The 20524-nt window shown below is 39.9% G+C and overlaps 1 protein-coding gene across 1 annotated transcript in view; it reads left to right on the top strand.

The window, feature by feature from the left end:
- The window catches only part of LOC143283766 (coronin-7-like), a 34280-nt gene that overhangs the window by 4465 nt on the left and 9291 nt on the right, over positions 1-20524 (top strand). Inside the window, exons 4-21 of the mRNA XM_076590105.1 lie at positions 1070-1150; positions 1611-1681; positions 2118-2304; positions 3551-3675; positions 4093-4179; positions 5887-5969; positions 6564-6618; positions 6907-6964; positions 7572-7714; positions 8420-8668; positions 9766-9958; positions 10686-10864; positions 11842-11956; positions 13036-13128; positions 14528-14670; positions 16104-16208; positions 18223-18308; positions 19478-19616. Of these exons, the coding sequence (XP_076446220.1) occupies positions 1070-1150; positions 1611-1681; positions 2118-2304; positions 3551-3675; positions 4093-4179; positions 5887-5969; positions 6564-6618; positions 6907-6964; positions 7572-7714; positions 8420-8668; positions 9766-9958; positions 10686-10864; positions 11842-11956; positions 13036-13128; positions 14528-14670; positions 16104-16208; positions 18223-18308; positions 19478-19616 (2192 nt within the window). The remainder of the gene's footprint in view (positions 1-1069; positions 1151-1610; positions 1682-2117; positions 2305-3550; positions 3676-4092; positions 4180-5886; positions 5970-6563; positions 6619-6906; positions 6965-7571; positions 7715-8419; positions 8669-9765; positions 9959-10685; positions 10865-11841; positions 11957-13035; positions 13129-14527; positions 14671-16103; positions 16209-18222; positions 18309-19477; positions 19617-20524) is intronic.

Below are 20524 nucleotides of genomic sequence, written 5' to 3'. Positions count from 1 at the left end.
AAGATTGCTTTTTATAGCTGATGCTCAGAAAGAATTGAAGTGTAAATTCGAAGGAGAAGACAGTGATGAACATTTACAGGATGATTTGATGGAAAATAAAGGGAGCAACCGAGAGAGTGGCCAAGATACGACTTAGTATCAGTGAGTCAGTGATGCTGGCTGTACAGCTATGACAGACAACAGGAAACTAACTGAATTATTAGCAGGATACAGTGTGAGCGATTTTCTTGGCACTCAGCCAACACAGTCTGATGAACACTGGATAAAGTGATCATGTGAGAGGGGTGAAGAGGAGGGGGGTGGAAACTGAGGGGGCATGGCCTCACATCCACATTATCACTTGGAGAAGTCACAGTGCATTGTGTATCTATCTCTTTAACATTTTTTTTTTTTTTTTTTTATTGTGGTTGTTCTAGCATGATTTTGTGTGTGCAGATATCCATTTGTCCAGAAAATATAATATTTTAGTGCAAATTACCTGACTAATGTTTGTAATGAACAAGTTAAAAATGTGACAAAGAACAAAACACTGATTTCAAAACAAGAGCATGTCACTAAAATATCTATATAAAATGGGAAAACATGGTTTGTTTGTTGTTGTTGTTTTGGGGTTTTTTTTGGGTTTTTTTTGTTTGTTTTTTTGTTGTTGTTTTTTTTTTGGGGGGGTATTCTTTATTCATTTACCTTTCAGAAAATATATACTTTTATGGGGTTTTCTCAAATAACAAAGAGCACAGAATTTTTTGAAAATTTATTCCCATTTTTTGTGAAAAAACCCTGGCAAATAGATTTCACTTAAATCTTATTTTCCTGGCAGCGAAAGTGTTAATGCCATGTGCATGCATGCATATACCACCCTCATGTCATATCAGCCTGAATCAGTATTCTTGATTCTCTCACATAATCTCTTATTTTTTGGTGAATATATGTATATATGAAAAAGATTTTGTTTTTGTTGATAAATGATTACTTCACAAACACCCAAATGAATGCAATCACATGTGCATTTTTCAGCTTTCTGTTTCCTCTCCAAACCTCATGGTCTGATTATAATCTTTTTGCTTTTCAGTGGGAGGTACCCTGGGATATCTGCCCTTGAGTGCTAAGGGGCGTTGTCATGATAAACTGTCCCTCATCCATGCCCATGGAGGTACTTTAATCTTATGTTTTAATTTTATGTTTTACTTTAGGTCTATCAATGATAAGTGTAATTTTTTTGTATTTCATTTTAGTCAGTTTACACACTGCAGAATTCCAAAGTATGAATTAAGTATGTGTGAAGGAGTCATTGAGAAAGTGTGTGTGCCTGTATTTTTGTGTCCATGTGTGTGTGTGCATGTTTGTGTATGTGCTTGCAAGCGCAGAAGCATGCATGTTCATGTTTCTTTAAATCTTTTCACTGTTGCTGATATTGTCACTTAGAGGGGGCGGGGGGAGTACTATTTTTTTTTTTTTTTTTATGTGGCGGGGGTTGTTTTTTTTAAATTGACAGAATAAGAAAGAGAAGAAAGGAATGGGAGAAGCGTGTTGGGTTTCTTGCTGAAGTTGTTGTATAATATGATTTCTAAACTAATTTTTCATTTATTTTTTGTTTATTGTTCTTGTTACAGATTTTGTAACAGACTTGGACTTTTCTCCATTTGATGACTACATGTTGGCCACTGGATCACAGGATAATACAGTAAGTCACCTTGTAGATGACTTATAATAATAAGGGTGAGCAGGACTGCTTTTCTGCCTTTGTGTGAATGTGTGGTGTGTTTTATTTGTATGGGTGGGATACATGTTATTTTTGTTATAATTTTTCTTTCTTTTCTTTTTTTTCCCTTGCAGTGAAGGTTCTTTTCTTCCAAGCATTTAGAACATATTTCTTTATTCTGCACAATGGAAGGATAAATTCCATTGAAGAATTGAGGCAATAGATAGTACTGGAGGCAAACTGAGATTTAAACAATATAGATGCATCATTCCTTCCATATATATATAGGACAAAGTACTTTTCAAAATACCTTTCCGAACATGTAAACTAAAGTAGAAACATGTTTTTTTGTTGTTGTTTTTTTATTTTTGTTACAAGTTTTCAGTTTAAGTTTGTCTTTATTAATTTCTTAACACAGATCAAAGTATGGGTCCTGCCAGAGGAGAGCAGTGGGGGCACAGTTTCCAATCCGGAAGTCACCCTGCCTTCTCAAGGCAGACGGATTGAAAACGTCTTGTGGCACCCTGCTGCTGAAGGGGTGCTTGCGGCGTCAACAGGAACCTGCGTCAAGCTTTTTGATGTCGCATCATGTGCTGAGAAGTCTGGTTAGCGCTTATGCCTTTTTGTTCAATGTACAATGCAGAAATTATGTAATTAAAAGCCCCCGGAAACCAGTTATGGCTGTGTATATGGCTGCATAAAAATGGTCATACATGTAAAAGTCCATTCATATACAAGTGAACGTAGGAGTTGCAGACCACAAACGCAGAAGAAGAAGAATGTGGTGAAAAAATGTTGATAGATTTTTTCTTAGAAAATCAAGAAGTAAGCAGCCAGGTGCATTCCAGCACTGCAGCTGTCATTTTCATATGGTTGTCATGCAATGCCACAATTTACTGAAAGAACATAGGCAAGGTTCACTAATAATTTTTTGCAGTTGACAAGGAGCTCCATATATTCATTCATTCTGCACAGTTGCTCGAAAGAGCATATTATGTAAAATCAGTTTCGGTTACTCAGTGAGGTGTCACTGTGTGTGGACACATCCATATATGCTACACAACATATGCAAGGTAGATGGCTGACTAACAGCATAACCCATTGTGCTTAGTCAGGCCTTGAGTGCATATATATAGATAGATAGATAGATAGATAGATGTTTGTGTATGTGTGTGTGTGTGTGTGTGTGTAACTATCAGAGTGGATTTCTTCTACAGAAATTTGCCAGATGGAAACACTTGCATTGCCAAGGGTTCATTTTCAGTGTGCCAAGTGCTGGCTGCACACAGGACCTCAGTTTATCATCTCATTCAAATGATTAGATGCTCAGTTTGATTTTTTTCTAACTTCAAAGAAATAGCAAGACTGGAATTCAAACCCAGATCCTCACATTGGCAGAAAAGCATCTTAACCATTCTGCCACCTTCCTTTGTAAATTCAGAAAGAGGGCTCTAGTCAGGGATGCACAGGGGAGGTAACCTACTTCAGGAGGTTATTGGCCGTAGCTACTTTCATTTTCTCCGCATAGGCGGGTAGTAGTTTGCACAGGACAGGAATCAGACCCCTGCCAGAGTCTGCACTAGTGGGTCACGGTAAGTATGTAACTTAAACGTAATTTTAGGAAGAAAATTTCCTTTTTGATACAATATGTGCTGGTACAATTACAAGATGGACTTCATTGCGCCATATTCATGCAATTATTGTAGAGATCACCTTCTACCATAAAACATGATGAATGTTCTGAAAACATGTGACTTCGAAACCAGGAGGTTATTTATGTCTAAAGTTATTATCACTTTATATCAGTACTTTTTACATGCTAATGTTTACATTGCTGGTTACTTCCTTTAGCTTTCGGAGAACATGGAGATCAGGTTCAGAGCATTTCATGGAAATCTGGAGCACCTCTTATGGTAACAACTTGCCGTGACAAGAAGATGCGAGTCCTTGACCTCCGTGCTGGCAAACTTGCTCAGGTATTGAGGTTTTGTTTTTATTGTGCTGTGTGCTGTGCAGACATCACTTTGGTGTTACAGCACTGTAAAGAATATTACAACACCTGGATGGAAAGTTCTGAATAACTTAGTTTTGAAAATTTACCTCCACACATACACCAGACACATAACTTATCCTATTATTATTAACATTTTTATTATGTTAACATTTTCTTTCTTTTTTTAAGTTTTGAGTTAATTAAGTTGTTTTTTTTTAAATTGACCCTAACAATAATATGTTCATTTGATACATAGTCTGTCATATGAGTATGCTTCAGATGCCTTTTTGATCATTTACTACTGTTACTTGGTTCCATTTGCCATGAAATACATGTGTCTATCTTAGATATTTATTGTGGTTTTGTGCACAAAGTTAGATTAATGTATCTGTTTCTTCAGGAAGTTGCTGGTCACCAGAACGTGAAAGACACTCGGGTGCAGTGGCTTGGAGACACTGAATATATTGTGTCCACTGGATTCAGCATGGTGGGCAAACATACTAAATTTGAACTGATATCTAAAAATTGATTTTTGTGTGTTTTAGTACAGATGTTGTGCATATATTTATTTTACTGACTTTTATATAGGGCCTTTATAACTACAGGCATGTATGTGAGGGACAGACAGAGAGTGTGTACATATATTCATATGCAGACCTGCCTGGTATTCATCGATAGCTTCTGCAGTATAGGCCTCCGGGCTATGTTACTGTGGGCAGGTAAAAAAAACCCTGTGATCTCACCGACTGGTGCAAAACTTACAATTTTGTTTAGATTTGTGTGCACTTTGCATTAGGTGCTCGTGCATGATTCGGGTACTGAAAGCATCTTCCCTTGTTCAGAAAAATGGTCCGAAGAGGCAGCACATAACTGATTCTGAACCAGAAGTGGACTGGACAAAAATAAAAGGCAAAACTGAGTTGGTTAGCAGTGGTTGTAAAAGCCAACAAAGAAAAATATTGTTGATCAGCAGTCAACAGTACTGGTCAAAATACATAGAAAAAAAATGTTTGCTGAAGCTGAGTACATTTGTATTCTGTGAGGTGTATTCAGTACACATCTCATCCTAGCATTGACATCATGTAGAAGAGGCAAAACATCAGTCTGAAACAGATTTTTAATTCAAGAATACTAGAAGGTTGACCATCAACTGAAGATGAGACTAGAGCAGAGACTGTCATGGTCAAACTGCTGACTGAACTCAATCTGCTCTAACAGCTGTGGACTGCTTCACTCAAGCTGTAAAACTAATGTTTCTGGACAAAAAAAAGGAAGGAAAAAAGTCATTGCCATTTTTAAAGAGAAGACCCATTCACAGAAAGATGAGTTAAGCTACTGGATGAAGACCAGCCCCTTGTTTTTTATGCATGCAGACAAAAAGTATGCTGACAAAAAGTACTACAGTTAACATAAACCTTGTCTTGGGTACTACAAGGAAGAAAAGGTAATGAAGCATTCATTTGTGGAAATGTCGCCATGTTCATGGTACAGAAAACAACCACAATGATACTGAATATTGATTTTCTACAACTGAGGGGTATTTTGGTGCCAAGGCAGGTCTGCACATGTGTGTGTTTGTCTTCATTCACAAGCATGTTCACATGTGAATATCATTCATCTTCAGTTTGTGGATATCCCATGTGTGCAGGCTCTTACTGGTCTCACTGATTATGGATCATAATTTAACCTTTGAAATCTGTATCACTATCATAGAAAGGAGAAATATTTGTTTGACACCAGCCTTCATACTTGCAGTTCCTTAAGCTCCTGTATTAAAATATCAAACCAATGTGCATACATGAACAGTTCTACAAAATATAAAAACATGATGTTTTTTTAAGTTTCAACCTTTCCTAGAATAACACTTCAATACTTTACTGAGAATCTTTGGAGTGTAATACAGAGAGGTTGGGTGAAAATTTATTGTGATGCAAGGCAGATGCCCCTTCCATGTATGAGAGAGCAGTATACATGTTGAACATGATTAAGTTTTAAGCAAGCATGAATACTGTGATGAATAATAAGCACAAATTCTCCAGGGTTTCTTCTGACTCTGAGGAATGCGGGTGGCGTTTCCTCTCTCAATGTGTCTGTGTTTATCTCCCCCTCCCCCCTTCCCCTCACTTTCTCTGTTTCGGTATCATGTATGTCTCTGTTGCTGTCTCTCTTATATTGTTATGTGATGTTTTGTTAGAGTCAAGAGCGTGAGGTAAAGCTGTGGGATAACCGAAACTTGACAACTCATCTTGTCTGCCAGCCTGTACAAGGATCCACAGGGTAAGGACATGGTGATAGAGTGTCTGTGAGATTTTTAATCTCTGTGTATAGGTGTGGGTAAGTGTGTGTTTGCATGCATGTGTATGGATATTTGTATCTGTATCTGCGTATGTGTACATGTGTTGTCTCATTTGTGTGTGTGTATGTACGTGTGTGTGTGTGTGAGTGTGTATGAAGTACATGGCAGTGAGTGTATATGAGATTGTAAATATGTTTTCATATCTGTCTGCATGTCTTTGTCTCTGTATACATTTTGTATTGTTATATTTGTATGTGTGTGTGAGTGTGCGTGCACGCAGTAAGTGCTTGGTAATGAGTGCATATCAATATGTGGATGCATGCACTTGGCAGACCTGGAGGTGCAGTTGTATTAAACACTTATTATTAAAAACAAGCATAACATTCACTATAGATTATTAAAGAAAAAAGAAGCATAATGATAATCATGGATTGTTATTGAAATAACCAGAATAATGTAAAGCACAGATTTTGTTACATATAGATATATGAAAAATACATAGATGTAATGAACAAGAGATTCTTATCTTGGTGAAAACTACTGCTAATATTTGAATAATGTTTTTATGATTTCAGTGCCCTCATGTGCTTTTTTGATCCAGACACAAACATGATATTCCTTGCAGGAAAGGTAGGCTTGTGTGTTGGTGAGAGAGTGAATGTATGCACTGGGTTCTGTGTGCATGTTTATATATATTTTAATTATTTGTATCCAAATATGTTTTTGTTCTGCATTGTTTTATGAATTTATTCAAGTATTATTTGTGTGTATGTGTGTGTGTCTATGTGTGTGCATGTGTGTGTGTGTGTGTGTGTGTGTGTCCTTTTGAACTTGTGTATGTTTGTGTGATTTGATTTGATTAGTTTCCTTTCTGCCTATAATGAGATGTATATCCAGAAAGTGATCATCACATTTCAGGGTGACAGTAGTGTACGCTTTGTGGAGCTGACAGAAAAAAGTCCTTATCTTACTGAAGGTGAGTCATACTTAGTGCTAAGCACACAAAAAGTTTTACTTTTAATCTGTTGTCTTTTTCCCATTACACTGTCGATGAAAAATCTTGTGGCGGTTTGTATGCATGTGTGTAAAAATGTGTGTGTGTGTGTGTGTGTGTGTGTGTGTGTGTGTGTGTGTGTGCACATGCATGAGAGAGAGAGAGGGAGAGTGTGTGTGTTTATTTGGGTTTATGTGTATGTATGTGCAAGTACATGTACACTCATAAGTACATGTGTGTGTGTTTGTGTTAGTGTGAAGTTGTTTTTTTTAGAGCCATGGCATACTAATGGTCTTTGTGAGGCTTTGGGATGGAGATCAGGAATGGGAAAGGGGTGAAGGGGAGGGGGGCAGTGCTTTTTGCTGCCCATCTTCTGCATTCTATCATTGGAGTTCCTTTCATAAAAAGGATGAAACAGTAGACGAGCTGGAAAACAGTAGACGAGCTGGAAAACACCAAACACATTCAAATTAAAATTAACGTTCACAAAATCAAGCCACAGTTAAAAACAGGAAAAGGGGGGGTGGGGGGGGGGGAATCAGCAGAAAAGCAGGTTATGATGCTCTCTTCTCATTTCCTTGCTCCTCAGGTATGATTGATAGGACAGAGCAGGTGAAAGGTGCAGCGATTGTTCCCAAGCGTGCCATGGATCTGATGAGTGGAGAGGTGAACAGAGTCCTGCTGCTGGCGAGAAGTTCCCTCATCTCCCTGCCTTTCATCGTTCCCAGGAAAGTGAGTATGTGGTTGTGTGTTTGCAGCCATTTTATGTGAGTGTATTATTTCAGAGCAGCTATTGTTATGCTGTGGCACGTGTAATATATACGTTGATATGTGGGTTGGAGAATGTGTGTGTGTGTGTGTGTGTGTGTGTGTGTGTTATAAAGAAAAAAATGTTACAAAGAAATACATCTCCTCTTTTTACTTGTCAGCATGCTTTGTTGGTGTTTTTAATCATGCATGAAACAAAGAAGAACATCAAAATATGAACAATTCTGTCACAAGTCTGGAAGCAGTATTATTGGTTTCTGGGTAAATAAAATTACAAAATTCAGCAGAAGGTGACCTGTTACTTTTGTATAAGGTTAACTGTAATCAGAACTTTAGGTTTTAACCATTATTTTAGAAGACATTATCAGCAAAGAAACTGAGGAAATTGAATAGGTGAGGAAACAATATTGATATGTGCCTTGTGCACAGAAACTTCCTGGGATTTTCATTTGCTGATGCCTGGAATCTTCTTAAGTGTATATATATATGTATGTCTTTGTTAAATGTTGTGTGTATGTGCATGTGTGTATGTACATGTGTGTGTTGTTGTTTTTCCAAAGAATATGTGTATCTTAGTTGCATGTTGTGCGCATGCACATGAATGCATGTGTGTGCGTTGTTGCTTTTACCCAAAGAATATTCTGCTTGTACAGAAGTGTATTCATTCAGTCCTACAGAGAGTTCCACTCTGACCTGTTCCCGGATACAGCCAGTGGGGAGCCAGCGCTTACAGCTCAGCAGTGGTTTAGTGGTCAAGACGCCCTCACCCCTAAAATAAGCCTGGCACCCAACAAGAATCTCATCAAGCATGAACAGCGGGGAACTCTGTTTGGCTCAGGTGGTCAGAGCCTTGGTGGTGGTGGAGACTCACAGACAACGGAGGAGGTGCCATTTCCTGACACCAAACCTGTAGAGCAGGTACAGTATAACAGTAAAAAGGTTAAAAGGAGGTTAAAGGTCCCATAGCCTTTTACAGCCATCAGGGCACTGAATTCATACCCACTGTGGTCAGGGCTTAGCTTTGTAAGGCAGAGCTCAGTCCTCTCCTTCTACTGTGGAGTGAGGAAATTAAGAGAAAAGTGCCTTTCCCAAGGACACAACATGCTGATGAAACAGTGCCTTGAATCTTATCACTGGTGAACACTGGATCAGAAGCCCAATGCCTAACTGATTCTCCCATGGCACCTTGTATTACTTTAGTTTGTGTGATGAGTAAAAGAAACTTCAATTACACATACTTAACTGTGACCCACTCGTGCTGACTCTGGCAGGGGTCTGATTCCTGTCCTGTGCAAACTAGTACCCACCTATGCAGAGATAACCTCCCGAAGTATGTTACCTCCCCTTTGCATCCCTGGCATCTGATCAAATAACTGCCACCTTTGCCACCACTCATTATTTCTGTTAAGAAAACATGCCGATAAAAAAGGAAAACTTGCACTGTTTCATTCTTGTGTAATATTCAGTGGTGCGCAAGGCTGAGTGATGAAGAACACAACAGCTTACTGCGGGGTTTTTAAATAGGTGCAGTGAATCTCTTTGTTTCTTTGTCTTTGTCTCAATAGATGAGGAGATGATGGATGGAATTCAGTATCATGGATAAAGGTCTTGTTTTTTTAATGATGAATGTGGTTTTGATAAAACTTTTAATCTTACCCTACATCACCTCTCACATCCACACCCCAGTCCCACTTCTCTCTCTCACACACACACACACACAAATATAAATTCCCCTTATCCTTTCGCACACTATGTATCATGCACTTCTGTTGTTTTTTAAATAGGGGAAATAGTACCTAGCAAGCATCACCATACATAGATCATTTTGTGTGCCAGTGTGTGCTGGTTTATTTGTGCACAAGCACTTGAGTTAGAAAACTGAAACTTTCTCTTGGGGGGGGAAAAAAGAGGGAAAAAAAGAAAAAGATCTGGTTCAGAAATGCACAAAACTGGTATTAGTTTGTTTTGTTTTTTTAATATATATAATTCAGCATCTACAGCCTGCTTCATTTCAGCCACCTTCCAGCACACCCAAGCCAGCAATAGTGAAAGAAAAGCCTGACATTATCAAGGCAGAGCCAACTCCTACACCTTCAGAGCCTAAGACAGACACTACCCCTGTCAGTCAGCAAGAGAACTCTTCCCCTGTGGAAACATTTTCTTCACAGACACCAGCAAAGCCAGCAAAACCTGCCAAAGTCTTCAAAGGTATTGTATTTCATCACTTTTTTGTCACAGCAGATTTCTCTGTGTGAAATTTGGTCTTCTCTCCCCATGGAGAATGCATTGCGACAGTGAAGTATCCCCATTATTTTTTCTCTTTATTTTTCTCTCTGCAAGTGTAGTTGTTTTACTGTCAAAGTGGATTTTTTCAACAGAATTTGGCCATGGATAACACTTTTATTCATTTATTTGGGCTAAGTGTATGCTGTACACAGGGGCTCGGTTCATCATTACATCTGATTGACTAGCACCCTGACCACCGCTCAAAGTCTAGTAGAAGGGTAAGTAAAAAATCCTGGTCTGCATACGAGACTTGAACCGGTGGACTCTTGCTTCCTGATTGGGCGCATTGCCACTAGGCTATCGCTTCACAGGGAGACTTTGATAAACAGGAGATGAAATTGTTGTGGGAAAGTTAATTGGATTTTGAGGTGGGCGGAGGATTTTCTGCAGATTTTTGTATTTATTATTTTTTTCACATACTCTTTGTAGATTTCTGTAAAAATTGTTCCTGATTTCTGCATGTTTATTCTTTTTTTTTTTTTTTTTTTTTAAGATATCTTTATTGTGGATATTATTTGTTCAACAAAGAGGGAACTGTAACTGAAAATTTAATTGGATTCAGTTGGTAGGGTTGATTTCTGTTTCTGCCATTACAACAGTGAATTATGTCAGCTAAACTAACCATGACGAAACCAGTTCTGTGCGACAGGGGTGCGACAGTCCAAATACCGCTACATCACGGGTAAAACACTTCACCCATCCCAGCACCTCACCAACCTGAAGAATCTGAGCAAGACCATTCCTCATGACAGTGACCTCTTTGCCGCTAACATGGAGCGCTGTGCAGTGCCTCTAGAGGGCGCCGGTGGGATCATCGCTGTGCTGGAGGTTGGTGAACCCAGTTTCAGTGTCAAAGAGGGGTTAAAGGTTGTGGGTTGGTCCGTGTACACTGTACAACTGCATCACCTATGCTTTTACTCCTCAAAAAAAGGGGAAAAAAGGAAAGGGAGTGGGGTTGGGGGTAGCATATGCCTGATCTACTTATAAATCTTACAAACTTGTCAGGTCTTGAGAACAAGTTGTATGTTACAAGAGATTTATTATGTCAAACAGTACTTGGTTTGAATGCAGTGTATTATGATTTTTTTTTCATCCTGAACTTTGTTAGAAGTTGAACATTAAAATGGTGCTGTATTGTTTAATCTTTTTGAATGCTTGAGCATAGTTATTGTTCTCATTAAGTGTATAGATGTACCCAATACATCCTTAAGTATGAAAATATATCAAAGGATCTTTTTATGACATTAAATCTGTATTTGTATTTCTTTTTATCACAACAGATTTCTCTGTGTGAAATTTGGGCTGCTCTCTCCAGGGAGAGCACATCGCTACACTACAGCACCACCCTTTTTTAAATTTTTTTTCTTGCGTGCAGTTTTATTTGTTTTTCCTAACAAAGTGGATATTTCTACAGAATTTTGCCAGGAACAACTCTTTTGTTGCCGTGGGTTCTTTTACGTGTGCTAAGTGCATGCTGCACATGGGACCTCGGTTTATCATCACATCCGAATGACTAGCGTCCAGACCACCACTCAAAGTCTAGTGGAGGGGGAGAAAATATCAGTGGCTGAGCCGTGATTCGAACCAGCATGCTCAGATTCTCTCATTTCCTAGGCGGACGCGTTACCTCTAGGCCATCACTCCACATTCCTAATACAGGAATTTCACCCTTACTGATACATTTATTCATCTGGATACATGACAATATTTTAGAGAGAAATTGTCTTTCTTTCTTTGTCTGATATCAGAAGGGACGTAAAACACTGAGGTTCAGATTAACTCTTTCTTATTTTTGTCTTTTCCAGTTAAGCAAGCCAGGTCGACTGGGAGACACGGCTGATGAGCTGCCTACTATACAGAATGGCAGCAAAGTGGCAGACTTGGTCTGGGATCCCTTTGATTGCACAAGACTTGTTGTGGGTGAGTGTGTAATGCACATGGTATCTTGGAATATGAGTGTACTAATTTACACTCTACCGGGTGCCACACTTTGTAAGGCATACATGCCAGGTGTTCAAAAGTATAAATAGTGCTCCTATTCATTGCTGCATATAGTAAGCTACATTGAATTGTAAGGACGATTGATCCACAGGCTAAGATGAGGAAGAAAACATGACATAATGAAAGTACACATACATTCTCTCTCTTCAATATGTCTGCATTCCATTATTCACATGAATAAATGTGTTTCAGCACATATGTATATTAAGGGTTTGACATGTGATTTGCACATTTACGTTCATTGCTATCGAGATATTATAATGAAAAAGGTTAAAGTACCCATAACCTTTACCGGCCAAAGGAGCAGTGAATTCATGTTCACTGTTTCTAGGGTTTGTAATAGGAATGCGAGGCCTAATGCTCTCCTGCCGCTTTAACTTTCCTCATTGAAAGTCATGACTCATTCACACCTTAGTGGAGTAAGGAAAATGTTTAATAAAGTGCTTTTTCCAAGGACACAAACCATGCTGAAGCGGGACCTGGAACTCAGGTCACTGGACCAGAAGTCCAATGCCTAACTAAGTCAGTCACAGTGCCTCCTACTATGTAAGTTAATGCTGTAAGTTGTTATGCAAGTTATAATGTTAAAGGTTTAAGGTTCCATACACTTTTTAGGGGAATGAATTTATATCCACCGTGTCTAGGCTTCAATATGGGAAGACAGGGCCTAATCCTCCCCTTAATTTATAATGTAAGTTACACTGGAGGAAAAAAAAAGGGTTCTCAGTATACAGTTGATGTATAGGACCACAGTAGCTGACTAAAGAAACACGCTCTCTGGAAGCTTGACAATGGAGGTTATTTCCAGTATCAGTATCAGTATCAGTAGCTCAAGGAGGCGTCACTGTGTTTGGTCAAATCCATATACACTACACCACACCTGCCAAGCAAATGCCTTACCAGCAGCATAACCCAACGCACTTAGGCCTTGAGAAAATTTTTTTTTTTTTTTTTTTTTTTTTTTTAAATAATAAATAAATAAATAAATTTATTTCCAGCATGTGACAATGCAAAGATCAACGTGTGGCGAGTGCCCCCTGAAGGATTTCCTGTTGGACCCTCCCAGATGGAGCCAGAATTCCGCCTCATGGGTGAGAGGTTCAGTCTGTGAAGAATGACCAGTGTTTATGTGTGTGTGTTTGTGTGTGTGTGTGTGTGTGTTCAGCATTTTTTTTTTTTTTTTTTACCCTGTGCCTAGAAGGTTCTATTCTTTGTATAATTCAACAGAACATTGCATCATTTTGTGGATATACATAACACACTGTCTTTCCATATCTTTTCACCACATGGTATTAGAGGAGGGAAAGGAAAAAGAAAATGCAAGTGTGGACAAGTGCACAATGCATGTGTGTGAATGTGTATGTATGCATGCATGTGTGTGTGTATGCATGTTTGGTTGGTTAACATCTATCTCAGGAATTTCTAAAGGATTGAAATTATTTAACAAGAAAGACAGAAAGAAAGAATAACCAGAAAAGGGATGAGAATGACAATAGATGAAGAAGTAGAATTAGAAGAAGCGCTGCAATCATCATCACATGAAACCAGCTAATAATTTTGAACTGTTTATGGAAAAAGAAAGAAAACTTTTGTGCACTATTTCTAGGCAGTTATAGATATTGCACATAATATAGCTGATCATGAATGAACCTACAGAGAGAGAAGAGAAAGGAAGGGAGGATTCAGAATTATATGTTTGTGTATGTGTGTGTACATGTAAGCATGTGTATGTGTGCATATGTCTTATGTGGGTGTTCCAGTGTGGACATAGATGTACCACAGTGCACTTATATGAAGTTTGTGCTGTATGAAATCATGACTCTTCAAACTTCATTGTCAGTTTGGAGATGTTTTGGTCTTTTTATTTCTGTGCATGTCATTCACAACTGTAGTAAAGATATATAAGAATTCAGTGGAGATCTTCATTACACACTGATATTTGCTTGCACACACATACCAGCACATGCATAGATGCATACATGTGTGCACACATATGCGCACATACACACACGCGCGCGCGCACACACACACACACACACACAATACAGCACAGCAAAGCAGAGCTCTTTCATTGATTCTCTATTAAATAGAAAATTTAACATAAGTTGATTGTCAGTTATTATCAAGCTGAACTGAACATAAGCATGAATACCACTAACTGACATTTATTTTACCCACCTCAAGAATTTTTTTCTACATTGATGAAGAAAATATGGCTTCAAAACACATATGTACAAATCTATATCATTACTGTTATTATGATAATTATTTTCATTCTTCTTCATGGCAGTAGTGGTAGTACCGGTTGTTGTGGTCATGAATGGTTCATGCAATTTTAACTGTTTCTTTCATGTAAAGTACCCTGAGCTCTTTGAAAGTAATGTACATTGTTATCATTATTATTAGTAGTATTGTCATCATTATTATTATTAGAAGAAGAAGAAAAAGAAGAAGAACAAACTGATAGCCACAACTCTCCTGCCTGTGCAGGCCACATGGAGAAGATCTACTTTGTTCGGTTTCACCCTGTGGCGAAGGACATCATCATGTCCGCTTCCTACGACATGACTGTCAGGATGTGGAACCTGGACACCAGATCTGAAGTCATGCAGCTACAGGGACATCAGGATCAGGTGAGAGGAAGATGTGGACTTCTTCTTCTTCTGCGTTCACTCGTAAGCACACGAGTGGGCTTTTACGTGTATGACCGTTTTTCCCCCGCCATGTAGGCAGCCATACTCCGTTTCCAGGGTTGTGCATGCTGGGTATGTTCTTGTTTCCATAACCCACCAAATGCTGACATGGATTACAGGATCTTTAACATGCGTATTTGATCTTCTGCTTGCATATACACACGAAGGGGGTTCAGGCACTAGCAGGTCTGCACATATGTTGACCTGGGAGATCGTAAAAATCTCCACCCTTTACCCACCAGGTGCCGTCACAGTGATTCGAACCCGGGACCCTCAGATTGACAGTCCAACACTTTAACCACTCGGCTATTGCGCCCGTCGGAAGATGTGGACATTCTGTTCCATATTTGCCTTCTTATGGGAAAACTAATGACTGTATTGGCCACAGATTGCACAGAACAACTGTTCAACAGTTTCCTCCAGGTCTGTCGGTTGTGTGTCAAAACCTGGGTTTCTGCATGGATTGCATGACATGGGAGAAGAAAATTTTAAATGGGGGCACCGTTTTTCACAGGTGGACAAACCTGATAGCGGATGCGAAACTGACTCAGTGTTCACATACACATAAGTCCGCAACCAGCTACAGATGGTCAGAAGTTAAGAGAAATTAGACTCAACTTAAATGCTGGCCAGCTGTCGCAAGCCATTTTATGGGACTGATGGAGAAGATGGAGAATGAAACTCGCTGCAAAATAACCAGCATTGACAGTGCCAGACCTTCAAGAAAAATGAGAAGAACAATGGTCATATTTACAACAAGGGCAGAAAAGGGGAAAACTTTTGTTTGTGCATTCCCTGCATGTGCAGAATTCTCCATTTAATTACACATACTTAACTGTGACCCAACTAGTGCAGACTCCGGCAGGGGTCTGACATTCCTGTCCTGTGCAAACTACTATCCGCCTATGCGGAGAAAACGAAAGCAACTATGGCTGATAACCTCCCGTTAGAGAAAGTGGCCATGATGATAGTTGACGCAACATTGAAACAGAAAAGAATGTAAGATTTATGGGGTAAGCATGCATGTATGGAGATTAAGCTGCCTGCTTGTTGAAATTTGTCTTGCTCACTTTCCTGTTTTTTTCTGATGATAATGCAGGTTTGTGGTAGAAATGTTAGAGAGGGTAAGTGCTTTTCTCTGTGTGTGTATATCTGTATAGCAATACTTTCATTTGATGCTCTTTCACAAATGTGTGTGTGCGCACGCATGAAATGTGTATGTGCGCACACATGTTTATGCATGCAGACAAGAATGACTGCATATTTACAAGTGTGTGTGTGAGTGGATGGAAGCATGCAAGTGCATATGCACATCATGTTTGTTATTGAACACTGACGGAGTGTGACTGTACTTGAAAGATTTTATTCCTCAGGTGTTCAGTTTGGCGTGGAGTCCCTGTGGAAAACAGTGTGCCACAGTTTGCAAAGATGGCAAACTGCGAATCTTTGAGCCTCGCAAGTCCACTGAGCCAATTAAGGTAATGCAGGGGTGTTTATGTTGTTGTTTTTTTCCCTTCTTCATGGTTGATAATCCCGTAAAATCTTGACAATGACAAAAAATGAATATAAGATTGATGATGAATCGTGAAGCTGCCAAAAAATGAGAACACAATTTGTCATTGATGATAAATCTTATCACTGATATCAGACAGGCAGGCCTGTCAATACAGGAAACATTTCAGACATATAAGTTTCGATCAGTCATAGTGTCTTCATGGAAAACTGCAAAAACTAAAGCAGTAAACTGGTACTGACAGGCAGGGAGAGAAGGAAAGAATGCACTGCCAAAGAGATGAACCAGACACGTCACTCTTAGAGTCCGTTTCAGTGGAGAACTGACAAAGATTTTTTTTCCCATTGATTAAACGTCAGAAAGAAAATTTTACAGCATTCACCTTTCATTTCAAGAGGAAAGTTATATTTCAAGATCCTAACACTTGACTAGAAAAGCCAGTTTCTGTATATATGTCAGTAATAAGATATGCTGTTTCCAGCAAGATGAAGGGAACCAATGAAATGATAACAGTGAATAGTGACAGGTGTGTGACTGTTTTGCAGGACTAAGGAGCACTAGGATAGTGACAGGTGTGTGACTGTTTTGCAGGACTAAGGAGCACTAGGATAGTGACAGGTGTGTGACTGTCTTGCAGGAGGGGTAAGGAGCGATAGGATAGTGACAGGTGTGTGACTGTTTTGCAGGACTAAGGAGCACTAGGATAGTGACAGGTGTGTGACTGTTTTGCAGGAGGGGGAAGGAGCGATAGGATAGTGACAGGTGTGTGACTGTTTTGCAGGAGGGGTAAGGAGCGATAGGATAGTGACAGGTGTGTGACTGTTTTGCAGGAGGGGTAAGGAGCGATAGGATAGTGACAGGTGTGTGACTGTTTTGCAGGAGGGGGAAGGAGCGATAGGATAGTGACAGGTGTGTGACTGTTTTGCAGGACTAAGGAGCACTAGGATAGTGACAGGTGTGTGACTGTCTTGCAGGAGGGGTAAGGAGCGATAGGATAGTGACAGGTGTGTGACTGTTTTGCAGGAGGTGTAAGAAGCACTAAGATAGTGACAGGTGTGTGACTGTTTTGCAGGAGGGGGAAGGAGCGATAGGATAGTGACAGGTGTGTGACTGTTTTGCAGGAGTAAGGAGCACTAGGATAATGACAGGTGTGTGACTGTCTTGCAGGAGGGGTAAGGAGCGATAGGATAGTGACAGGTGTGTGACTGTTTTGCAGGACTAAGGAGCACTAGGATAGTGACAGGTGTGTGACTGTTTTGCAGGAGGGGGAAGGAGCGATAGGATAGTGACAGGTGTGTGACTGTTTTGCAGGAGGGGGAAGGAGCGATAGGATAGTGACAGGTGTGTGACTGTTTTGCAGGAGGGGGAAGGAGCGATAGGATAATGACAGGTGTGTGACTGTTTTGCAGGAGGTGTAAGAAGCACTAAAATAGTGACAGGTGTGTGACTGTTTTGCAGGAGTAAGGAGCACTAGGATAGTGACAGGTGTGTGACTGTTTTGCAGGAGTAAGGAGCGATAGGATAGTGACAGGTGTGTGACTGTTTTGCAGGAGTAAGAAGCACTAAAATAGTGACAGGTGTGTGACTGTTTTGCAGGAGGGGGAAGGAGTGATAGGATAGTGACAGGTGTGTGACTGTTTTGCAGGAGTAAGGAGCACTAGGATAGTGACAGGTGTGTGACTGTTTTGCAGGAGTAAGAAGCACTAGGATAATGACAGGTGTGTGACTGTTCTGGAGGAGGGTGAAGGAGTGATATGAGAGTGACAGGTGTGTGACTGTTTTGCAGGAGGTGTAAGAAGCACTAAAATAGTGACAGGTGTGTGACTGTTTTGCAGGAGGGGTAAGAAGCACTAAGATAGTGACAGGCGTGTGACTGTTTTGCAGGAGGGGGAAGGAGTGATAGGATAGTGACAGGTGTGTGACTGTTTTGCAGGAGTAAGAAACACAAGGATAGTGATAGTTGTGTGACTGTTTTGCAGGAGGGGGAAGGAGCGATAGGAACCAGAGGAGCACGCGTGGTGTGGGTACTGGATGGACAGTACCTGGTGGTGTCTGGCTTCCAAAGGTTAGATCTCTTGAACAAAGCTTAGGCTTAGTCCCCTCATTCTGCCATTTTAACCTTCCTGAACTATCAGGTAGCCATTCAGCACCTGGGTGGAGTGAGGAAAATCTAAGTTAACTCACTCAGTACGGCCAGTCCTCTCTTCTCCTCTACACAGACCCCTCAGATGTCCAGTGGGTGTCTGAATGACCCAACCTTTAGCTTCCATCGTCAGAATCGTGGTATTCTTTGTCAACATTCACCTCTTCAGTATAAGAGCCTTCCGCTTGTGATATTTTGTTGATGGTAATTGGGGTGAAACGCTGTTAACATCGTCTCTTTCGCCGTTCATATGGAAAGAGTTAAGTGTCTTTCCCAAGGACACAACACCATGCCGAAACGGGGCCTTGATCACTGATCAGAAGTCCAATGCCTGAGAAGCGAGATTACACAGAGAATATTTGTTACGTTTTATTTTGTATAATTAGGGTGAGTGTTGGTTGGTTGGTTGGTTTTTCAATGGGGGAAAAATAAATGTACATATTCAATGAATTCTGAAATGTGATAAAGTGTGTAATATCGAGTGATGACAGCCTGATGGCATGTATCACTTTCTCAAAGACATTATGACCAGTTTCCTTTCTCTGAAGTATTTTGACTGTTGCCACAGATCACCTTTTCTTGTGGTCTTCCTTATATTGTCACCACCAAGCAGCAAGAGAGATGAAAGACGTAAATTGTTTTTGATCTTTATATAACGCCTATCTTTGGTCGAAGGCCAAACTCTAAGCACTTTATAAACATGAAGCCATTTGCACAACAGGCTGCCTACCTGGATAGAGCTGACTGACAGCTGCCTTTTGGCATTCATCATTCATTGTGTGTGTCATTCAGTCAGGCTTCAGTCACGCAAACGCATACACGTTTATGTTAAAGATTTTATTTCAGAATCATTTATTGGTATAAACTTGTGAGTTTGATCCATATTTGTGGTGATTGTGTGTGTTTGTGTGTGTGTGTGTGTGAGAGAGAGAGAGAGAGAGAGAGAGATCCATGTATGTGTTGTGTGTGATCCATATTTGTGTTATATGCATGTGTATTTGTGTATATTCTCTGTGTGTTTGTGTGTGTGTGTGTGTGTGAGCATACAGGCACATGTGCATGTTTTGTCAGCTGTTAATCCATTTTTGCAGTACTTCAGAAGGTCAGCAGCTGAGTGTTCACAGTGTGGACACCATGGAGACAGTGTGTGTGGAGGAACTCGGCAGATCCCCCTCCATCCTCATCCCCTTCTATGACCACGATGCCTGCACTCTCTACCTCTTCAGCAGGGTGAGGCTCGCACCATTTCTAAACTAAATAATAACTCTCACCACCAAGTTTCTGTATGAAAAACCCTCCCCAGCACCAGATATTTTAGACTTGACACTCTCAGTCACATGTTTCAGTTTGTGTCAAAACAACACAGTGGACTTGTTCATTTCAAGCTGGAGGGGTAAGGTTAGTGAATTACCTATTGCACGGACAAGTTGGCCACAGCTGTCAAGCTTTGTTACAGTGTGAAAAACAGTCTGTTCAACATGACCCCTCGATGTCAACGGAAGTTGCCTATGGCGGTGAACTGTTTAGTCTATTAAAGTCGCCTATGACGGCCAAAAAGATAAACAATAATACCAGTAAAAAAGTATTTTTATAGAGCAGCATGTTGTGCAGAGACAAATCAGAGCGCTTACACACCATTCATTCAGTCATATGCTTAGCTGTGATTCAGAGGGATGAAGGATAAAATTCATAAACATACATAAGAAGACAGCTAGAAAAACTGTAGACTGGGAAGAAGTGGATGGGGGGTTGGGGGTGGGGTGGGGGGGATGCTAATTTGAAAATAGGTAGGTTTTAAGGTCAGACTTGAAAGAATACTGTAACAATTAGTAAATGAGTGAAACTAAAAGAAACAGAAAGATACCACACGTACATGCATGCACTTGCATAGGTGTAACGTAGTACGCAGATTTATTTTTACAATGTGAATATAAGAACATACTTTCATTCACATGCCTCATACCTACATATAGATTCACAGGTATGCATAGCTTGCATACAGAAACATGCTGTGCTCTCAGAGAAATTGAGTCCATTTTTGGATTAGAGGGAACTGAAATATATTCTGTTATTAATCTGTAGCCATGCATATCCACACACTTAGTGAATTTAGATTTAAGTTGAGATGTTAGTTTATT

This window comes from Babylonia areolata, chromosome 7 (assembly GCF_041734735.1).
Source record: "Babylonia areolata isolate BAREFJ2019XMU chromosome 7, ASM4173473v1, whole genome shotgun sequence".
Taxonomy (NCBI): Eukaryota; Metazoa; Mollusca; class Gastropoda; order Neogastropoda; family Buccinidae; genus Babylonia; species Babylonia areolata.
This window is presented reverse-complemented; position numbering and strand designations above follow the sequence as displayed.